Source organism: Gymnodraco acuticeps, unplaced genomic scaffold (assembly GCF_902827175.1).
Source record: "Gymnodraco acuticeps unplaced genomic scaffold, fGymAcu1.1, whole genome shotgun sequence".
Classification (NCBI taxonomy): domain Eukaryota; kingdom Metazoa; phylum Chordata; class Actinopteri; order Perciformes; family Bathydraconidae; genus Gymnodraco; species Gymnodraco acuticeps.
Genome location: NW_022990042.1, coordinates 6,626,627 through 6,646,284, shown reverse-complemented (window position 1 = coordinate 6,646,284; position 19,658 = coordinate 6,626,627). Strand labels below are relative to the sequence as shown.

General features: G+C 39.3%; 1 protein-coding gene across 1 annotated transcript in view; it reads left to right on the top strand.

Annotated features, from left to right (window-relative positions):
- carmil3 (capping protein regulator and myosin 1 linker 3) overlaps positions 1-19,658 on the top strand; it is a gene marked incomplete in the record, with an annotated part of 121,085 nt that overhangs the window by 49,359 nt on the left and 52,068 nt on the right. Inside the window, 8 exon segments of the mRNA XM_034215344.1 lie at positions 802-877; positions 2,407-2,495; positions 4,881-4,975; positions 5,410-5,411; positions 11,162-11,249; positions 14,308-14,391; positions 14,394-14,416; positions 16,576-16,653. Of these exon segments, the coding sequence (XP_034071235.1) occupies positions 802-877; positions 2,407-2,495; positions 4,881-4,975; positions 5,410-5,411; positions 11,162-11,249; positions 14,308-14,391; positions 14,394-14,416; positions 16,576-16,653 (535 nt within the window).

Genomic DNA, 19,658 nt, shown 5'->3' with positions numbered 1-19,658 from the left:
GAATCTTGACATCTTCTGCCCTCTCACACACACACAGACTCCGACGGGCCAGTCAGAATGAACTGGTATGCAGTGATGGCTTTTCCCGAAAAAGGAACACAGCCTGAAGCCGTTTTTACTCCACGGAGATCTACACTAATGTCTAGCTACTGCAGTTACTGGCAACAGGACCCCTCCCTGGCTAAATTACAATTTCTCTTCCTCTCTTTTTCACTTTGTAGTTTCCCTATGTCTCTCCTTTTTTCCCTCTCTCTGGGCTTATTCTCTTTCCCTGCTTGTTTGGCAGATGATATATAGCAGGTGTGGCATTAGTTGGACCTCGGAGGATTCTAAAACTCTCGCTTTCTCCTCTCACAAACACCCAGAGGATGGTAGCAGTGGATGTAGGAGTGTTTGAGGTCTGCAGCTAGGATCAAACTGTGGCTTTATTGAATGAGTAATCCACTGACCCCGGCATCGATCTTTCCATCTTTCCCCCCCACCCCCCTTTTCCTTATTCTCTGCGTCTTCTCCTCCTCCTCCTCAGCAGGGCTGCAGTATCAGTCATCTTTTAGAAAGCAGCCCTGCCCCGAGTGTACTCCCTGTCACAATGATGAACTGCTTTTTACTAAACGGGGAGTAAAGAAAAAAAGAGTTTGGCCCACGATAATGTGAATTTATGGATCAATAACCTCAAATGGTTTGGAGCAGATGGAGTTTGCTAATTTAAAGATATGAATCTATCTCTAATATGTGTGTGTGTGTGTGTGTGTGTGTGTGTGTGTGTGTGTGTGTGTGTGTGTGTGTGTGTCTCCATTTCAGGGACTTGGCGGTAATCGTGGCATCCATTGCGTACAACACCTGGTTCACCAAGCTGCACTGCAAAGACATGCGCATAGTAACTATCTTTTTTTTTTTTTTTTAAATCTTCCTCACTTTTGCCAGATGGTTACAGAATGGTTAGCATTTTCAGTCAACATGAATCAATATGGCTATGGGTTTGTACCAATTCATCGTGTATTGTACATAGATCCTCACTGTGTTGTCATTACATCTCTTGAGATGACATACTAAATGAAAGCAAGTTAAGAAACCCATGATTGAAAGAGAACGCTGAGTCAGCATTGTTTTATGTTCCTATTAAAGAGGATGTGAATCTTTATTAAATATTCATATTGTGCATTAGAGTGAGTGGTATCCATCTTAAGTGAAAACACTCAGTTAAACAAACAAGTATTATTTGTAATGTAATATCTTGATAATTAATGCCCCTCATATGTGGTTTCAAATTTCAAAAGAACCGTTTAAAACAGATGTTGGCACCTAGAGTGACTACCAGTCAACAAACAAACCAAAAAGGGCAACCAGCAGTTTTTTGGTTGGCTGCCTCGGTCTGAAAACATGGGAGTCAACAAGCCCTTCAGATTGGTCTCTCATTCCTGAATCACATAAAGGCTTATAAGAACCGTTCCAAATTTGAGTCTCTACCTACACAATTTCTTCATTTGGCAGCGCAAGGTTGAGTTTTGCAACAAACTGAACACCCCTCCCTTTCAAGACTCATACATATCTGTAGTTTGATTGGTCCTTGTTATTTTAGAGGGTCTGAAGTGGACAGGGCTCAAAAATGGTGATGATTATTGATTTTTTTCAATACTTGGTTGACTGAAATGTTCATTATAATCTGATGACAAAATGTGGTATTTGAAACGAGCTTTAACGAAAGAAATAATGAGTAAATATTTTGACCCGTAAATACTTAAAATTGATAAAAATGTAAACTAAAACAGTACAATATTTCAAGTTCGATTAAAATATTACATAACAATTACAAAAATGTGCCTAAAACTACCGTAATAAGCATTTTCATTTTGAGACTGGACTTCTTTGAGGCTGAAAAAAGGGTTCTGATTATTGACTTTGACATAATAATAATCTGACAACCCAAAAGGTAAACAACATTTTAATTAAAGGAAAAATCTTAAAAGAATAAACATTTGACTAATAATGACCAAAAGATGTCTGAAGTCATGACTTTTCATGACATGTTCTTTCTAACGAGTCAGACTAAATCTAAAATATGTGATATCAACTTTGCTCAAACGTCTAGTGTGTGTTGTAGTTGCTAAAATATAATAAATACATGTTTGTCTTAAGAAACTAAGACACAGATATGTTAGACCAATATCACCTCTGCTCATGTACGTCTAGACATAGTCCTTGAGGCTATTTATCTCATTGTGCATTTAGAAAATTGTGGCTTTCACAAAACTACTTTGAAAGTGTAAAATCAGCAATCCATTAATCAGGCTTTACCGATCCTAATCAGACTCCGGTTGCTTCAGACTACTTCTTGCTTTTACATTCTCTTCCTTTTGAGCCCCCTCGTCCCAGGAGCCTTCAGGTTTTTTTTTCTTTTTCCTCCAGGGGTCCGAGGTGGTGGACCAGGTTCTGCACACAGTCAGCAAGTCCAACACTCTGGAGGAGCTCACTCTGGAGAACGCAGGACTGAAATCGTAGGTTTGACATCTTCCTCCCGCCCTGTCACCTCTCTGTTAATCCAACTTCCTCTCCTTTTCTTCCTCTCCTCCCACCTTGTCCTCTCAGACAACACCTATCCCTCTTCTCTTTTGTCCTTTTTATAATCGCCCCGGTTTTTCGCTTCCCTTTTCTCTGCTTTGCTTGTACTCTTTCTTCCCTCTTCCTTCCCCACCCCTCCCCTCATCACCTCAGCCCTTCCCACCCCCCTCCTCACCTCAGCCCTTCCCACCTCCCCTCCTCACCTCAGCCCTTCCCACCTCCCCTCCTCCCCTTGTGTGTTAACCTTTCAAATTCTGTCTCTCCTCTTCTTTCTCCCTCTCACACCTCTGTTAACCTTCTCCAGATAAAGGTCTCTCCTGTCTGTGCGTGGTTATTTTCCCCACGTTTGAGAATATTTTTGGGCTTCACCTGGCGAGAAATCTCCCCTTCTATGCATCGTTAGGATCATGTAGCGAAGTCTTTTTCTTTATTACGTATTCATTGAGATGAATTGGCTGCCTCAAGGCCACAGGATTTATTGCCAAATAATAATGAGGTACCAAATGTTTATATTTTCAATGTGTTAAACCTAATAAAGAGGGCAATTTGTATTTAATGCTCTAGACAAGCACTGCACCAAACTCTAACAGGGAAGAAAGAAATCCCTTTTTATACAAAGATGCTCAAAGAGTGCAGTGAATGTTAAAGTATGTGACTTTATAGACTCCCAGCTAAATACCATACTTCCTATCACCTTTTCAATATCTGATTTATAAGTAATTTGCGGGCACAAATGAGAAAGTACAGCACAGTAAGAAAAAAAGTGTCTTTTCCTTTCAAACACTTGTTTGCAAGTACATAACGTTCTTTAAGTTCAAAGCTTCTCTCAAAGGAAACAGCTTTGAACGACGCATCATGTTTTATTATGTAGTCACTCGAATGAAAAGATTAAACAAAAGGTGTTTTTGTTGTTTAAATGTAATTTATAGTGCCGTTAGACTGCCTTGTTTATACAGGTGCGTACGCGATGCAAACTGTTTTATAAAGGCAGTTAAGGTGTTGTTCATTTAAAAGGTTTACCCCCAACAAATATGTATCAAAGGAGAGTATTTCATGACAACAAACACATTGTGAATTTGGGGTTTTATCGGTATCTTCAAAATATATGTTTAATCTTTTACTTCTGGAGTTACGGCCCCTACACACGGCGACGTGCGTTGTCGCTTGCCGGTGGGCATGTCTGAAGCTACAGTAGACCAACAACCAATCACCTGAATCTCCCGCCCCGGACACACAAGCAGCGGTTTCATTGGCTAGAGCTTGTACTGGCATATGATTTCAAATTGGCTGACGCTTCCGTCGAAGCGTCAAAAGTAGAACATTGCTCTACTTTTGCAGCGAGCACCGCGGAGAAAGAAAGCTACGCTTTGCTCCCACAATGCAGTTCGGCGACGCGTGACGTCACCCCATTCAAAGTGAATAGGCAGAAGCGTACGTACGCCGCCTTGTGTAGGGGCCGTTATTGGAAATGTTTGAATCTATGGAGTCGGAAACTATCCAAATAGTATAAGACTATCAGTATTAATGTAGACTCTCTATCTGCAACTGTGCAGCAATGCCAGATTAACAGAGTAAATAGACGAGATAAATGTATTCAAATGTCAACGTTGGGAATAAAGCTGCAAACTATTCAATGCAGCCCTCGAAAATATATGTTTTTCTGCCAAGTCCTGACTTCACATGCTCATGCTTGACGAAATATTTCTAAGTGAAGTGGGATTGATCCCAAATAAGTCATTGTCATCTGCAGTTACATTAGCTCCTAGCAAAAATATTAATATATTTATTTACGGACATTTCTAGAATATCAAAACCTTTGTCTCTATTCAATATTATCATTGAAATTCACACCAATGACAAAAATCATTACCCAGCATATCAATATACATATAGTGAAAACAACCAATAATGTACAAGCATTTTTTAAATACTTAGCTTTTATTTTGAAATGTATAGTTGTGAGTACATCTTAAGTCAACTTTAGCACAAGAGTTGTTTTATATCAATAAGGTAGCGTCAGTAGCCTTTGTAGGGACTCAGGGGAAAAAAGGTTCACCATGTGTACAGGTTCTGTTTATGTATGCATTTGTACTGGTGTGTAAAGACTAACAACGAAAAACCAAATTTTTCTTCTTATTTTCATCTCTGAAAAAGGGGCAGCTTCTTGAGTATTTCATTTATTAACAGTAGGTTTAATAATGAAAAATTACCAGGTACATTTAGTTGCATAAAGTAAATCTATCTGGCAGATTTACACCAGTATTGAATCAGCATTTTCACAATAGCCTCATATTCCTTCTTCTATAACGTTTTGTCTCCAGGGACTTTCCGCAGAAGATGGCGTCGGCGCTGTCTGAGAACCCGGCCTCTGTGATCCACTCCCTGAACCTGGCCCACAACACGCTGGACAACCAGGGTAACCCCTCCCAATCTGCGGCTGTGTCTCTGAGGGCACCGCTCATTGTTCTTGTGCTCTTAAAGAATTCAAAATCAATGACTCTCCTCAGAGAACATTTACTTTCTGTTCCTCCTCCTCATCTATCTTTCATATAGGACTATATAAGGTCCTCCTCTCTTGAGAAATCCTTTTATTTTTATCGTCAACAACAACTCGCCTCACTAACTGAACCTCTTACAGAGCAACGTGCATCATAACCAATAATGCTTTTCTACTATTCTTAATTAATCCAAGTTGTTGTTTTTTTAATGTAATGTTGGAAGCAGCGTTTCCGCCGTCTTGCCGTCATTTGACAAAAAAAACAATAATTCGAGAGAAGATTGAGAGTTTTTATCGCTTGAAATGAGGAAAAGGAAAAAGGACAAGGACATCCCTCTGTTGGAGGGGCAAAGGAGTCTGGTGGGATTATTTTCGCCGCCAGCAAAGCGTGTTCCTGTGACGGAAAGTGTACTGCCGGCGAGCCTTGACGGGGGGTGCTAGTGGAGCATGCGAGTTAACTGCGAGCGCCAGAGCCTCGCAGCGGCGAAACTGAGACTCTGTGGTAAAATGAAGAGCCGATTAGGAGCCGAAAGAGCCGGAATTCCCGTCACTAATACGTAAAGAGATAGTATCTATAAGGGACGGCTCAATTCAAAATTCAAGTCAAGTCACATTTTATTATTTGCATCCCTTCCCTATACACCAGGGGTCTCTAACCTTTCTTCATCTGAGAGCTACTTTGAAAAAATGAAAGTGGCCAAGAGCTACTTCCATCACATCGCTTACATTTATTCACATACTGTAGCCCTCATCAGTTGAATTAAGCTACTTTTGTACTCGTGTGAAATTGCAATACCCAAAGCTTATCAAAAATCTTTACTTCACATCAAGGTCCAAGAAAACGACAATTTCTCACATATTATTATGGCCCACATAGTAAGTACATCACTGAACATTCTCATACATGTCCTTGATCACCACCTTACAAGCATCTTATAGCACATGTGTAAAATAAGAGAATTCACGCTTTTTCACAGTCAGTGAGATGACTGGCGCTGCATGGAGTCCACCATACAGGTGTATGCTGGACCCACTTAGGTTCACTCTAATAGTCATTTAAATGTTCATCAGTCAGTCTTGTTCTGTATTTAGATTTCATGACGTTCATGCAGAAAAAGCTGCTTCACAAAGGGATGTAGATCCAAATAAAGCAGACATGTTCAGTGTTTGCTTGGTGATGTTCTTATCGTTTTCCTGGGTCCTACAAGGCTCCAGAAATGTTCTGAGTTTTGCTGAGACTTAAGCTGAACATGATTTTGGAGATTTTCTTCTTCTTCGTGACATTCAATTATAATATATAGGTCTAGCCTCCCTATATCTGTGTGTGAAATTGTTCCATCCTCAAAAACAAAAAACGAATGCTTCTGCAGTAGCTGCAGCTTCTAGCAACGGTCCTTCTGTTAAAAAAGGACACTGAAGGTCCTGAATGTGGCATCACTCACAGGACCTTGAGTCTGAACACAGCAGACAACAGGAGTATTTACAACAGCATATCAAAAATACTGCATGTGTGGGTGCACACTTATTCTCTGTCTTACTGTTACATAAATCCCTGATGTATGAGATTAGTTAGCTTCATCATTTCTCAATCAGTGATTAAGTGAATAATAAAGTTTTCTATCAGGTTACTCAGCCTGTCATCACCATTATTTTTAGGGAGGGGGCGGGGGTTTGGAGGAACAGAGGAGACGGTGATCGCGGAAGCTTTCCTTCTGCCTTCACAAACTTTACACACACGTATTTATCGTGTGAAAAATAGAAAGCGGACGTTCATACTACTGCAATCCAAGACTTGAGTAATCCACAAAAACCTGACATGACGATAATGAGGGGTTTTTCAAAAAAACACAAATTCCCTCCCTGTGTGTCTCTGAGCCGCAGCGACGCGGACTGATTCAGAGCGGGTCTTCTGCTGTTGGTTCTGGACTGGGTTTGCTTGTGGTTGGTGGATAAAGCAGACTTGCTCCGTGTGTGGTGTCGCTGTGCCGCTGTCACAATCTGCTCCTTGATCTCTGCGTCACCGACCAATTTTGATATTCGTGTGACAGAAAAAAAACGTTATTGTCCAGGACCGCGGCCGAAAAAATCAGAGCAAACGTTACCACGCTATAATCGAGTGGCGAGCTAGAACGGAAAAGCTGAACGCGAGCTACCCTCGCGATTGACGTGTTGGAGAGCCCGTACTGTTATACACCTTAAAAAATGAGACATTCCCAGCTTTTGCCTGTTTTATATCATTTTAAAGTTAAAGTATTTTGGTTCTGACAAAAGAAGATATTTAAAAGATCTGACTTGCACGTTAGAAACTGGGATGTACAGTTTAATATAATTTGTTAACATTTTATAGTCCTAGCATTTAATCTAGAACCATAAATATAAATTAAACCCGGAAATACTACCCGGAAATATTTTTAATAAATAATATAAGAAATTCGATGTCATAGCATCATAATAGACAAGTACAACAAAGAGATATAATTAATAATATATATTTTTTAAAGTAAGTCACAGTATAGATTAACATTAAACATTTAAAATAAACAACACACCTTTATCTCCCTTTTTAAATATGGAAAGTTCCCGCTTTTCCTCACATTTTCACTATTTCTTGCCAATTTTTAGACAATTCATCTATTCAATTACTCTCTTAAATAGTCAGACAGATGAATCACTCATCAAAATAATAATTTTTTTGAAGCCCCATTACAATTATAACACCTTTCTCTTCTCCTTCCCTTCCCGCTTTTCTCTGTTTAATATCATATTCAAATAAAATGTCTTTGGGTCACGACATTTAAGTCATTAACTTGGATTTGGGCCTGGGATGGACATTTATCCTTTTTTCCCTTCCGACATTTAAAAACAAAACAATGAAACGATTAACATCTAGAAAATCATCTAAACATTAATGATAGGCAAGGCAAGGCAAGTTTATTTATATAGCACCTTTCAGCACCAGGCAATTCAAGGTGCTTTACAAAAATGAAAGACATTCAGACAAAGGCATTTAAAAACAGTAAAAGATAATAAAAGAAACATTAAAAGAAAAACAAAAAATGAAAGACATTATGAAAATGGCATTTAAAAATCAGTCATTAAAAAGAAAAGCTAATAAAATAAACATTAAAAGATAGAAGTTACAGTGCAGTCTAAGATATGAATAGTTCAATTATTTCGGTTCTTGATTTTTAATTTATTCACATTATTTGGAAATCCAAACATTTCCGTCCCGATTGTTAATTTAGACTGATTGTATCTCACCATGTTATGCTCGCATGACATCCACAATCGGACCCTCAGGAGGGTGTACTAGCCCCCTACTCTGCTTTGGCGTTCCATAACAAGACTTTAAGTGTAACTGAACACCCCCGTGTTACCAAAAACACTATTTTTCACACGCCGTCGGACGATGTGATAAGGAAAAATATTTGTTATTTACAGCCCTACTTTATACTTCCCTTTATATATGGAGATGTCCCACTTTTCTGTGCTTTGTATCACATTCAAGTCAATGTATTTTGGTCCTGACAAATCAAGATATTTAAAGACATTGCCTTAGACTTTGAGGAGCTGGTATCGACATGTTTGACAATAATCCTAATCTAGAAAATAATCTGAACATGAATCTATGAATTTACCTTTTACACCTTTCTCTCCTGTGCTTTGTACGCACATATTCTTTTACACCACATTCAGGCTCTGCATGTATGCCACTCTCACTCATTAGCTAATTCCTGCCCTCCCACCTGACACACGTCACTTCAACTCGCTTCAATTAATTATTTCTGCTCACAGTTTGCCTCCCTCTATGTGCGAAGTGTGTATAGACTTCCTTTATTGTGACTACAGCCATATACGCACTGCAGCTTTAACCAGCATCACAATAACCCCCGTAATCACAGTGAAAAATGACCTTCAGTCTGTTTACAAAGCTTACAGTGTTCTTCATGCATTGAATCCCAGGAACAGTTCTGCACACATTCACTCAGGAAACAAGGTTTGGCACTACACAAAAGCATTGCATTCTTAAATAAAGCCGAGGCTTTTATGCTATTTTTATAACCATCCCTGCGATGGGTTTTATCGTTTTGCTGAGATGAAGCCACCAATTGTGCAAGTTCTCCCACTTAAAAAGATGAGAGAGACCTGTAATTTTCATCCTAGGTACACTTCAACTATGAGAGACAGAATGGGGGGAAAGAATCCAGGAAATCACATTGTAGGATTTTTAATGAATTAATTGGTAAATTTCCTCGGTAAAATAAGTATTTGGTCACCTACAAACAAACAAGATTTCTGACTCTCACAGACCTGTAACTTCTTCTTTAAGAGCCTCCTCTGTCCTCCACTTGTTAACTGTATTAATGGCACCTCTTTTAACTCGTTATCAGTATAAAAGACACCTGTCCACAACCTCAAACAGTCACACTCCAAACTCCACTATGGCCAAGACCAAAGAGCTGTCAAAGGACACCAGAAACAAAATTGTAAACCTGCACCAGACTGGGAAGACTGAATCTGCAATAGGTAAGCAGCTTGGTGTGAAGAAATCAACTGTGGGAGCAATTATTAGAAAATGGAAGACATACAAGACCACTGATAATCTCCCTCGATCTGGGGCTCCACGCAAGATCTCACCCCGTGGGGTCAAAATGATCACAAGAACGGTGAGCAAAAATCCCAGAACCACACGGGGGGACCTAGTCAATGACCTGCAGAGAGCTGGGACCAAAGTAACAAAGGCTACCATCAGTACAACACTACGCCGCCAGGGACTCAAATCCTGCAGTGCCAGACGTGTCCCCCTGCTTAAGCCAGTACATGTCCAGGCCCGTCTGAAGTTTGCTAGAGAGCATTTAGATGATCCAGAAGAGGATTGGGAGAATGTCATATGGTCAGATGAAACCAAAATAGAACTTTTTGGTAAAAACTCAACTAGACGTGTTTGTAGGAGAAAGAAAGCTGAGTTGCATCCAAAGAACACCATACCTACTGTGAAACATGGGGGTGGAAACATCATGCTTTGGGGCTGTTTTTCTGCAAAGGGGACCAGGACGACTGATCCGTGTAAAGGAAAAGAATGGAATGGGGCCATGTATCGTGAGATTTTGAGTGACAACCTCCTTCCATCAGCAAGGGCATTGAAGATGAAACGTGGCTGGGTCTTTCAGCATGACAATGATCCCAAACACACCGTCCGGGCAACGAAGGAGTGGCTTCGTAAGAAGCATTCAAGGTCCTGGAGTGGCCTAGCCAGTCTCCAGATCTCAACCCCATAGAAAATACTTTGGAGGGAGTTGAAAGTCTGTGGTTGCCCAGCGACAGCCCCAAAACATCACTGCTCTAGAGAGATCTGCATGGAGGAATGGGCCAAAATACCAGCAACTGTGGTGTGAAAAACCTTGTGAAGACTTACAGAAAATGTTTGACCTCTGTCATTGCCAACAAAGGGTATATAACAAAGTATTGAGATGAACTTTGTTATTGACCAAATACTTATTTTCCACCATCATTTGCAATAATTCTTTAAAAATCAGACAATGTGATTTTCTGGATTTTTTTTTCTTTTTTTTTTTTCTCATTTTGTCTCTCATAGTTAAGGTATACCTAGGATGAAAATTACAGGCCTCTCATCTTTTTAAGTGGGAGAAACTTGCACAATTGGTGGCTGACTAATACTTTTTTGCCCCACTCTACACACAAATGTATATAACTACAGGAAGGGAAACTCCAAAAAAGCATAACAGGGCCTTTTTAAAACCGGAAATTACCAAAACATAATATAACAGTTTGGAAGTGCCCTAGGCTTAAAGAGATTATATGCTTCTGAAATGGGGCCATTTATGTATTCCATTACTTTGGGACATATATTTTATATTATGATGCCATTACGTTTGTATTGAAACCAAAAAACGTTTACTTGCAACAGTATTTAGTGGTGGGCTTCTTTGACTTAACTAGAGTACTTTTTGATATCACTCATTAAACCTATAGTGTTTCTGGCTCTAAGATGTGTGATAAATATGTGGATTTGGTATTTATGATTATATGATGAATGTATCCTCTCTTCTCATCCTTCCCCTTCCCCTCTCTTTAAACCAGGAGTCCTCCAACCTGATTCAAACAAGTGTGTCGCCATCAAGCAAGGGTCTGCGCCTCCTCAACCTCTCCAAGACCTCCCTTTCCTCCAAGGGTAAGAGACCACCGACATTAATGAAATGTAATGAATGTCCAATTAGGATTTTGGACTAGTACAAAAAAACAAATGAGTGACTCAAAGACACTTTCTATGACTCTGTTTTTTGTAGCTGCTGGCCCACCATGCAGTTCTATTTTGTCTAGCATTACCATCGCATAGATAAACAGAGTCACGCAGTATGACCCATCTACCAAAATTAATCCCCGTTAAAAACCCCATGTAGGCATTAGTGCAGTGTCCCAATTCTATTGCTCTTATCACCAAACAGCACAAACCGTCCACTATTATAGCAGATTCAAAGAGATCACATTTAAGTTCATACATTAATACTGTAGCCTCAGCGTAATAGCATTTTTCATCATTATATTTTGGTCTGATCGAATCAGGTTAATTGCCCTGCAGGTTTGCATGTACAAGAACCTATTGCTTTGGTGTATTATAGTGCATATATAAACACAATAAGAGGAGTTAAGTTGTAAAAAAAAAAGGAACAATATAAACATTTTTTAAGCTATTTAAAAAAATATATATACAAATAAATTTTTACATGAAAATTAATTGTGAAAAAAGTGTAAGATAACAGTATAAAATATGACATTTACTCTGAGAATCAAATAATTTGTACAGAATTCAAACTGGCTGAGTTTATGAAAGGAGGGTACAGGTTCTCTGATGAATCGTACTAGTTACTTGAATGAATGATTTTCTTATCATGTACACAAAAGCAGTAAGCGGTCCTACAAAGCAAAATAAATACAGTAATCTATATAATGTTTTTGTTACCAAATTAACAACAAAAAAAACATTTTCCACAATAACAAATAATCAACATGTTTAAAAGGTGTCACTGTTGTCCATTATTGTTAAAATGATTGGGTTATACGCATTGTTGAATTATCTGTTGAGAGGGAGATTCTGTTGAAATTCTGCCTACCTTGATATAATGGAAGTGACATTTTCTGACCTCCTGTACTGTGAGCTGTTTGCATATATACAGGGGAACACTTTGAAATGAAAAATCGTTTTTTGTGTGTGTGATCTATGACCTCTTGTGTTGTGCATGGATTCTGGTTAAATAGCACAGATGTAGACCTGAGTACTTTTTTCCACCACTGCGTTTCCAGAACATTAGACAAAGGGTGTTTTTATTTAGGGAGCTTCTATAGCGGTAACTTAAGGGATCTAAAATAACCAGCCAAAATGCCATAAAAGTGAGGGCAATTACATCCTTTCTATCTATTACAAAAAACAATTTTGCCCTGAAGCTTGAAAAGCTAAACCCTTTTCCCCAGCTCCTCTGCTCCTGTAGGGGACTTGGCTTTCGGCTGAATGATGAGTGTTGCGTACACCGCAGACGACAACCTCCGTATAACCATGATAAACACAAGATGGTAAAGATACCAAACAGCCACTGTGTGCAATTTAAAATGGCAGTGGGATGGACAACAGTGATTCAGGGGGAACGCAGTGCTGGACCTGAATAGGGGGGGTTGAAGATGTATGACTTTGCAGGGGCTGAGCATTACTTTGTTGAATATTTATAGATTTGTATCCACCCCTCCTTCCTTTCATCTCTAAAAACAGCTACACATATGCTGAGGCGAGCACGTGCACACACACACACACACACACACACACACACACACACACACACACACACACACGCACAGACACTATCGGTGAGATGTGATCAGATGCAAAAAGGCAGATATCTCTCACGTGCACCCCCACAAGAGACATTGATTTGACTTCTACTACTATTTTTAAAATAAATAACACGTTTTTTCAACTTACATTTCATCCAATTTTAATTTAATGTTGTTTAATTTATCTTACAAGATCACATTTTTTATTGTTTTATTTTATTCAATTTGATTTTACTTAATTTGATTACATTTTGTATATTTAATTTAGTCCATTAGATAATGGAGCAAGTGCTCCAACATCCATGTTTTATTTATATTTTCCTATTTTATCTGAAATAATTTTATATTTAGTTTGTTATGTTTTATTTGTTTTACTATAATATAAAGAGCAAATGTTGCAAGATACATATTTTTTTACTTTTGTATTCTTTTTAAAAAAACATTTTTCTTTTATCAATTTAAATTTATCTTTTTATTTGTTTATCTCTTTTATGCAACTGTTACCAGGAGATCCAATTATTTTCATATTTATTTCTATTTATTTGATTCAATTTATTTATTATATTTCCTTTTGTGTTTCTTTCTTTATGTTGTTTTATTCTATAATGGAACAACTCTTACCTTATCCTATTTTAGATATTTGTTTATCCTATTTCTCTTATTCACACAGACCTAATGGCTTCTTCAAATCTGATAGATGGACAAAGTGTGAGGGGGTGGGGGGGATTAGACACCCTGTCCCCTCTTCCCCTCATTTGGCTCCTAATCGCTACAAAATTAGGGATGAAGAGCTTAGAGCGCCTTGCTAGCGTCATTGCAAGCACATGCACTAGCTGGCCTCCCCAAAGCCTTAAACAGGAGGAATGTATTCCCTACAACTTAGACTAGTGAACAGATTAATGATGCTTGTAAACTTTTTTATTTGTCTGTGCTGCTAGATATTTCTCCCATGTTGTTATTGTGTCTATATTTAATCCTGCGACTTGCCATTCCGCACCGTGCTTTGCATCGCTCAGGGCGAAGATTTTTAAATGAGGGCTTCCATCGGGCCCGTGGGTGTAATTGTGTAGTGATCTGATTTTGAAAGAATGATTTTCTGTTGTTTGGCTTTCAGGGTACATACAGGGGGAAAAGGGTCTAGCTTCCTCCTAAAATCTTCTTTTGATACTAGCCTGCCATCGGAGCTCACTTGTCTCTTGCGCAAATTATTTAGTTTGCCACATTGCTCGCTCACCCTCCTGCATTATGTACTTTTGTATTCATTAGTTGCTAATAGTCACGTCCAAGAGAAAAAAAAGATCATTATAAAATCATTAAACTGACTTTGGGATGCATATCATTTGAATTATTGAAACTAATTTGCCCTCCCCTTTTTATTTCAACCTCTATCACGACCCCCCCATTAGGTGTGGTTACTTTGTCCCAGGCGTTGTGTTCAAGTGACGACTACTCCAATTCTCTACTGCATCTGGACCTCAGTAAAAACCCCGGGTTCTGTCTGGAGAGGACGCAACAGTAAGGAAACAAATACCATTCAGAATTTATCCTAACGTAGTTTTTCCATTTGGTTGTTTCTATACACATTTTTTGTTGTGCATAACAAAACCTGAGTGAAAATGACATACATTAAAGAAAGAAGAAGAAGTTTCCAAAAAGTTGTTGAGGTGTCAAATTTCATGTTTTAGATAAAATATACTTTATTTATCCGAAAATGTAAGGTTGTTTTGTTAACAAAGGCCTTGCACCACCCATTTAAAAGGTGCTTCTGCATTAGCTTCAAATAAACCAAGTGCTATGAAATGTTCTGAAAGAGACATAATACTTGCAATAAGCCAGTCTGGAACCTGTATCTAATAGAGATGTTAAGATTCACCGATTTGCATCGGTGCACCGGCATAAACGTTCAAGATGCGAGTGCACCGGTTGAAAGAGTGCACATCGGCTACAGTTTGGGTTGAACCGGGGTTGAACTCGCGATGCATCGATTGCGTAGCGTCTTTGCATCGGTAAAAAAAACGATTCATTCATATAAAATATCCCCTAATCTTGTCAACGCTCAGCAGAGACGATCTTTGATATTTTGCTTCGCCACTACGGAGGCCGAGAGTCTCAGTTATCAACACACACGGAAGTCGAGGAGAAAGAGAAACACAGCGCACCGAAAAATACCTACAAATCAAACGTTTGGTAACACTTCGGATTGTTCAAGAAAGACGGTGTAATAGTCCTTTATGCTAGGGCTATATAGTTGACCGCAGGTCAATGGAGAGTAATAAGGTATCCGTAGACCTTTGTATGAGGTATCTTTATTACTTAACAGGTCTACAGCCATGATACATAGATCCGTCCTAGATGCGGGCTTGCATACACACAGTATCACTCCGCAGCCGCACCCCATCAGTAACGTCCTGATGGTATATGTGCGCGGCACAGACGGTCAACTTGAAAAATCGCTCACAAATTGTAAACGATGCCGAGCCGATTTAAAGTACACAAGTAGTACGAGGAACTTAGCGACGCACATAAAGAGGCGACATGGGGTCTGCGGCTGAAAAGAGAAACATGAAAGTTAGACATACGAGTTAAATCACTCAGTGAGGTGTTCTGTCAGAGAGAGTGGTGTTTAGTTTACAGCAGCCTGTGACGGCCAATAATAATTTAAATGTATTCCTCACTGTAAGCAGTTATGAAATACCTGTTTGTGAAAGGTTATTTGTATTCTTTATTGTTCCTATAGAAACCACTGCTTTCTGCTCACTGGTGAGTTAGCCTATGAATGAGTGTTAAGCACATCAGGCTGGCAGCTGTATGGGCATTGCTCTATGGTAGCTGTTATTTGCACATTGTTAATCATGAGCAATGCATCCTTACATTGTTTAACTGTGAGGTGTTATACAATTGTACTCTGGAGAGCTTTTAAAGGTAAAAAAATAAACGGCATGATGGGATGTGCAGTACCAAATATGTAAAGCACTTTTTTGTTAATGTATGATTTGCTGCATATAAGGAATAAAACAAAAATCCTGTGTCATACCAAATTGAAGTATCATTATTTTTGCATCGTGTTGAATCGCATCGTATCGCACCGAATCGCATAATGTTGAATCAAATCGTATCAAACTGTATCGCAACAGGGGTGAATCGTATCGTATCGCATCGCCTGGTGTTTCAAATGTATCGTTAATGTATCGTATCGTGGCAACGTATCGAGATGCGCATCGCATCGGCCTCAGTGATGGAGATGCACATCCCTAGTATCTAAGGACTTAAAGAATCTTAGAGGTGTTGTACTCTCTTGCTCTCAAAGTAAAACATTCACAATGGTTTGCCATTGGATTATTTGGACCATAAATGGGTTTCATGTAAACCGTTAGCATTCTTCTTTCAAAGAGAATTAGGAAAGCAAAGGGTTTCCTGTTATGAACCAATGAGTATACCATCAGTAAAGATGTACCAATCAGAGGATCAGTGGTTTGATCCCACCAGTGTTTTTGGTCAAGATACTTAACCCTAAATTGTTCCCAGCGTTATGTCTATGGTATTGAAGTGTATGTAAGCTTTGGATCAAAGCATATGCTAAATAACATGTGTTCTAATATACAGACCATTCATATGTGCTTGTATTTTCTTCCTTTATCTGCTCTCTAAAAGACATTGTCCTTGTTCCCCTGCAGAACCTGTACCTGTTCCTGGCCCAGCCCAACTGCCTGGTCCACCTGGACCTCTCTGGGACAGACTGCACCGTGGACTCGGTTAGTACGCTCTGTCTCTGTTACAGTTGATATCCAGTCATCGCTGTCTGAATTCCCCTAGGAAGGGATAGGATTCAGGCCAAGAAACAGAAAGTGGGTTTCGTCCTGAATAAGAATCGCTCTCCTCACAAAAACAATGCTAACTCACAGTCTTCCTCCGAGCTCCTCTGTGCATAATGCTTTTAGTGATGCTCTCAAGATGCTCTACAATAGAAACACACAGCCTCTTATGAATTATACAAGCAGAACATCATCTGAATTGCATCCAGGAGCTTTTGTTTCAGGCGTTTGTTCAAGTCTTTGTCACTTCATAGGGATGACTTTGTCCGTGTCGTAACTGCGGCTAAATTTAGCACGTCTGCCACTGTGACAAAACGGTGTCTCGCCGCATTAGCAGATACAAGCTCACAGCTGAAAGGATGATGGAGCTTTCTCTCTTTCTCTGAAAGAGTTCAGTGACCACGCTCGAGTGAGCCTGCCCCTGCTGGATACCGCTGACATTGCAGTTATTCTTGTCGATACACAACAGAAAATGTTCTAAGTTACAGATGTACTCGGGATGTTTTTCGTCTCTGTGTCCCTCTGGAAGATGTAAGAGGTTTGTGAAGAGAGCCAGCTCACATTTGTTGTTTGTGTCCCGTCGTCAGTGCTGCATTGCTGCTGACAGGACGGCGTGCAGCAGGGACCTGCGGGGATGGAAAGAACAGACAGAAATATCTGATTTATTGTGTTCTTCGTTGCCGGGAGATAAGAGGTCAGTCAGCCAGAGATTTACTCGAAGCTCTGCTGTTGCTCAGTGACACCACGGCAGTGAATTCTCAGAGTCCACACTCTCTATATTGCCATGTAGCCTCGCACCAACCTTTTTGCCTTCTTAAAGGGGCCCTATTATTATTTTTGAGGTCCACTACCCTCCTGCCTGAAACGCTTCGATTGTAGTCCTTTGTTTACTTCTGTAACATAGTGACATCACTATGGGTTAAACACACTTGCGCTTCTATTGGCCAACACACTACGTGATTTGCTAAGAGGCGGGACATCTCTAAGCGGTTGACCGATCAGAAAAGAGCCAGCTAGCTAACTAATTGGACTGTGTTCTTCCCCTTAATGGAAAGTAACTTACCCAAGGTACGGTACTTCAATATTGTTTTAAGTTAAAACAAGTACGTCTTTGCTCCACTACATTTTAGAGTACAATTTTGAGCTTTTTACTAGTTTTATTGATTATTTGTCATACAAAATATAATATAATTGGCTTCTAATACTTTTTGAATTAATAATTTATTTAAATCATAATCCTACTCAAGTTGTTTTTCTCAAAATGTAAGCCAAATGTGTGTTTCTCTTTTCTCATTGAAAGCTCAGATACAGCTCAGGCACAATGGGCAGTAAAACAGTAAGGCTGATTGCAAACAGTGATTTAAGATTTTAATGCGTTCATATTTTTGATTGCCTTAACGAGTGTGAAATTGTATCCAGCAAAAATAATGGCGTATTCTGCCACTAACAACAATAACTACCACATAAATAATACTATATCGAATGAAAGGAACCATTCTGTTGAGTATTTTTACTTCTGTTACTGAAGTGCATTTCTATGATAATACTTCATTTTTCTTATAGTAGTATGTTTATCGACACTCATGTATAACTACATTTTAAAGTTAAGGATCCAAATACTTCTGTTACTCTCACCTTTGGCTTTTTCTTACTACAATGCCTGCGACTCACTGTGCGTGTGTTTGCCCTTTAGTCCATTTGAAACCCCAAAGAGCAGTCAGCTTGTCAGCCAGGGATTTCTTTCAGCAGGGTCAAGTGAGTTTTGAATTATGTGCATCCATACTGCCTGATTGGACACTTCTTCAACTTTGTCCCCTCGTATTTCTCTTTAAAAATCCTCTTGAGACAAAAAAGAGAACTCCCTGTGATAGCTGCGTTTTGGTAATTGTCGTTTATCCCGTTGTGAGAAACTGTCTGAGGGAGAATTTGTCTCTTTTAGTGTTGGCCTGTTGGATTGAATTATTAATAAGTTCCTGTTTTAATCTGCGTTGATGCACCGACAAGGGTCGTTTAGTCAATTTGCGTGAGGGATGGCACTGCCAGGGTAAAATGGATTTGTCCGATAGTTTAACCTCTCGCCTGCGATTAGATGCGGCTCATGTCTTACGAGAAATTGGGTTTTGAAGTAAATCATCTTTATTTCAACATTAATTGGGTCACTAACACAGATATATTAATTTCTGTACCTTCCAGAGCCCTGCAGAGTTTGAATTTGAGCCTTACCTTCCCAAGATAAGAGTGGGATTGGTTATGCACTTTGATGGATGGTACATGAATGCTTCATGATGACACGTTGATCGTATAGTGACACAGAATAATTCATTTTTTCCAGTGGCTCTTTTTCTATACTTAATGTGAATCTTGACATTTGATTAATATTCATTCTTAACTCATCTAATTTGCTGGTATGGTTTCAGCTCTATTCTGATTCAGTTTAATACAATTACTCTTCTTATTGCCCATTTGGTTCCGCTATCGGGAATTCGTAGGCTCGCTCTGACCGCCCTTTCCGTACACACTTTGAAGTATTGGTAGGAGCACAGTATCTGCTATATTTAGCTTTGTTGCTGGAGCTAGGGAGCAATTACCCTGAAATGGGCAAGAACATAACAAATGTCTAATTTCCAACTATATGGGCCTTTCATTTCAAATATGTCTTTCATTTTCCCATTTAGGGACATTTTTATTCAACAATCTCGAAACATTTAAAAGATAAAGCGTGACTCAAACAGGGGCAATGATGGTCTTTTTGTGTTCCCCTCTAGCGCCACCATGAGGTTGACATGTGGTACACACACTCATGTTCCCCTTAGGATGAACTGTTAAAACTGTTTTCCTGTAGTGCCATGTCTCAGATTTGAATCTGTCTGGATTTTTAGTTTTATGTCCATACCTGTACTTTGTGCTTACATTCTAAACACCAATTGTGTCCATTGTTAAATGTT